The 4,041-nt window shown below is 42.4% G+C and overlaps 1 protein-coding gene across 1 annotated transcript; it reads left to right on the top strand.

Moving 5' to 3' along the window:
- Positions 1–218: 218 nt before the first annotated feature.
- Positions 219–2,030, top strand: LOC139712116 (toll-like receptor 2). Its single transcript, XM_071623952.1, has 2 exons — positions 219–702; positions 1,411–2,030. Exons 1-2 carry the CDS (start codon positions 219–221, stop codon positions 2,028–2,030), a joined length of 1,104 nt encoding a protein of 367 aa, XP_071480053.1.
- Positions 2,031–4,041: the final 2,011 nt, after the last annotated feature.

Consider the following 4,041-nt stretch of genomic DNA (forward strand, 5'->3'; position numbering starts at 1 on the left):
AAGTGTCACAATAACGAGAGTGGATGCTACCCCCTTTTGTAATCTACTGCCGCTTCCCACAAGAGTTCCAAAGCCGCTCAAGGAAGTCATGCCTGAGCGCATACAGGTGAAATATCGCGACATTTCGTTTTGCTTTCATTTCTAGTGTACGTGGGATGACACGCGTTCATAATGCACGGATAAACGTCAGTATAATAGCGCATTACTCGTGTGTCAGGATGCAGAATCAAGTTCTAATGCTGCTTACTGCGGCACTTTTATCAGTCCCGGCTAAGTGTCAATGGTCGTCATCAGAGCTGGATGAACGGACGTCACGCGGGGTCGAGTGTTCTGTTTGCTTGTGTGACTGGGAAAGTGGGCAGAAGACACTCTTCTGCCAAACTAGCAACCTCAATGCAACAGAACCCTTTCGAAATTTCCCGGAGTTACCGGACGTTGTCTCCGTTGAAGTGTACGGTGATACATTGGAGAGCAGTGGGCCCTTGGCGTGGCCGCAGAATGGCGATCTGGTAAAACACTTTCCCAACGTGCGCAGTTTGGAATTTTCTTACTGCACTTTTGAGACGATTGGGAAAGGATTCCTGGATGGCCTATCAGACCTCCAGTCATTGACCTTCACTGAAAACGGACTTCGAGAAATTCCCATGGAAGCGTTGGCCCCTATCGCAGGGTTTTTGAGGGAACTGAACATTTCTGATCAAAGTGAGCTCACTGAGATTCGAGAGGGTGACTTTCGCGGATTCTCTAATCTATCCACACTGCGCCTTTCAAGCAATGGTATCTCCCGTCTGCACGTTGATTCATTCATTGAACTCATCGATTTGACAACTCTATCTCTAGATGATAATAACTTGACGGATATACCCGACAACGTTTTCGATACTTTCGCAAAACTCGAAACATTGGACCTCAGTCGGAACTCACTGCGTATTATCCCACGAGCCGTCGACGTCCTACAACATTTACATAAGCTCGATCTCAGTTTCAACCAAATCTCAGACATTCGCAATTTCAATTTCTTACCTGCAATGCCAGGTCTACACACTCTGTCACTGCAATACAATTCAATTTCGACGGTAGACTCTGATGCTGTAGACGCGTGCATGTTTAATTCTTCCTTATCTGAGGTTGAACTCTGCTCTAACTTTTTCCCTTGTGATAACCGCTTGTGCAGTTTGATGTTGTGGTATGATTTATCATTGTTTTCGCCACCAAATCGGAACCTTTGGCAACTTGAAACATGCAAGTACGAATGTGTGTCTCCACTTGAATACTCGGGGAAGCCTTTTGGAATTGTATACTGGGATATTTGTTTTAACGACCACATCGATTCGAACTTTTCGACCACACAAGTCAACGTTCCGTTGCTTGTAAAGAACAGCAATAACCGAATTCACGCGATTGGCGCAGGAGTAGGTGTTTTGGCGCTCGCTGCTGTCATTTTCGGCGTGGTCGTATTCATACGATTACGACGGCTCAGGTTGATGAGAGGAGGATTCATATTCACCGGTCGAGGTCGACTTCGACCGAATAGGAATGATGGACAAGAAGATCTTGTTTATGACGTCCTCGTTTACCACCACAATGACGAAGTGGAATTTGTAGACGATCGCCTTCGTCCGCGTTTAGAAAACCATCCGAATAACCTACGGCTCTGCATGCCGCTGATCCGCGACTTCCGCCTTGGTGCCAAGATGTTAAACAGTCTCCGAGAGTCACTCGTGGCGAGTAGGTGCGCAGTGTTCGTAATCAGCGAGGCTTTCGTTCTGGATGCCCGTTGTAAGCAGGCCCTGGAAGTCGCATGCGACTACCTCCATCGAGACGATCTTGGACCACCCCATATCAAGCAAACTGGTTTGATCCTAATACTTCTCGATCCAGTGCTCTTGGAGACTCTTCCAGAGGTCATAAGGGTTCTCGTCGATCGTTTGATCACGCTAGAATGGAACAACTTGGATGAAGAACGTTGCTGGAGACGACTTGAACAAAGCCTACATGATTTTGGTAGACAAGTAGAAAACGAAGTTTGATTGCAGTGGCAGATCCGGAAAGGGGGTAGCACACCGTTATATTTCTTTTTGTTAAAACAAAAGGAATAAAGAAATATTAAAAAGGGCTCGTACGCCCCCCCCCCCCCGTCAGCCGATGAAACCCGGAAGTCGGATGAAAAACGGAAAATTGCGCTAAAGCGAGGTGTTTTGTTTTGTTTTTCGTTTCGTTTTTTTGTTTTTGCCTTAGAATAGCAATCAGAAATATTTTTGTCCCCCTCCCCCCCCCCCCCCCACGGCCCTCTTTACGAAATTCCTGGATCCGCCTCTGGATTGTGAATGAAACTTCCCAAAGGATCTTTTTTGACATCCTTGTACATGCCTTAAAATGTATGCAATATTCATTAGTCTGATAGTCTGTAAGAGCATCAGGATTAATTGGTACAGCTGCGGACAAAAGCTAACTGATGTAGTTGCTAATGTCACTGTTGGTTTCTGGAGTGAAAAAGAAGGTGAACAAAGATCCTAAAAGAATACGATTTATCCTAAAAAGGAAAGTGCTATGATATTAGATACTCACTGATAGTTAAAAACTTTGAAAATTGTGGACCTTTGTGTCACTTCTTTAATAAGGTTGAATCTCTTGCAGTTATGATTCTAACTTACAGTGAGAGATTTCAGCAGTTCCCCCAACTTGTCGCTTTGCGTGCTTGTTATCAATATAAACGCTCCGGCTCTAGTGGACTGTGCACTTTGGGGGCATGAATTTGATTCCAGTTACCGCGGTCATTAGGTTATTATACAGTGTGTCCCCGCGGTGATTAGGTTATTATACAGTGTGTCCCCATGAAATTACAATCGGATTTTTGCATTGATAACAGCCAATGTGATTAAACCGTCTGAATGCTATTTCAGGGTCTTAAAATTTAACATCTTAGTTCTATTCTGAAGGAAATCCCATTCAATTTGATTAAGCGGTCACAGAGAAATATGGATTGATGTGAAGCATGTCATGAGTCTGATTCTTCAAAGTTACGCACTTCGATGCTCTAGTGTGTGAATAAAATAGACAAAACTTGGAGGGAAGGGATTCCTGACATCCTCTACGAAATTCCTCATTTTCTCTTTGACCACGGAAGCAAATCGAATGGGGTTTTCTGTAAGATGTGGGCAAGAAAGTATAATTTCATACTCCGAATTTGTATTTAGATTGATTTCCTATTTGATTTTTAAAAGATATCATTGCGGAGCTCCCATTGTAATTTTTTGGGACATACAGTATAGGTTATCATAATAACATACGTTGCAAATTGGTTTGAACGCCTCAAAGTGGTGAAAAGGCGCTCTGTAACAACACCTACCATTGGAAGCTTTACAAGGGATTGTTAGTTCTTTGGATACCATCATCATTGTTATGATTATCACTACTATGATTTATGTAGTGTATACCTGTTATCGCTGTTATCATTATTGTTATAAACCTGAAAATGTAATGCTTGATGATGAAAGGCAACTTACTCCGGATTCAGCTATCTAGTTTTCTCTGGTTTGGTTTTATATTTGTGTTATAGTTTTCTAGGTGTAATACCAAGGAGGTTTAAGAGATGGAGTAACAACAGTCTCATTCCCTTTGATCCAATGTTTCATGCCGCCACTCAGAAATATTTGAAGTATGTGCGAAACTGGAGCTGCCTCACAGATAGGAAGACAATAGATTCATGTGGCATTGCATCATGACTCGTCACTCTCAAAGGAAGATAATGTCCTTATGATGGTAATTGCTTTTCGCCGTCCCATCTTAGAAAACAAGCGTCATATCAATAAGACAGGGACAGGGATGTGCGAATAAAAATTGTACAAAAATTGATGAAATGAAAATCAAAATTCCTCGTTTTTACATGACTTTACACTAATCTAACATATAAATGAATAAAGAACTATACTCGAAAATTATACCACATCAATTTCATTTGTCGGAAGCGATCGGAAAGATGATAAAATCGGCCTTGTAGTGAGAATTTAGTTTCAAATATTTTCACGACATACAGCTCAG

The sequence above is a fragment of the Diadema antillarum genome, unplaced genomic scaffold, assembly GCF_040938485.1.
Source record: "Diadema antillarum isolate AM-2024a unplaced genomic scaffold, OU_Dant_1.0 seq00001760_RagTag, whole genome shotgun sequence".
In the NCBI taxonomy this organism is placed as follows: Eukaryota; Metazoa; Echinodermata; class Echinoidea; order Diadematoida; family Diadematidae; genus Diadema; species Diadema antillarum.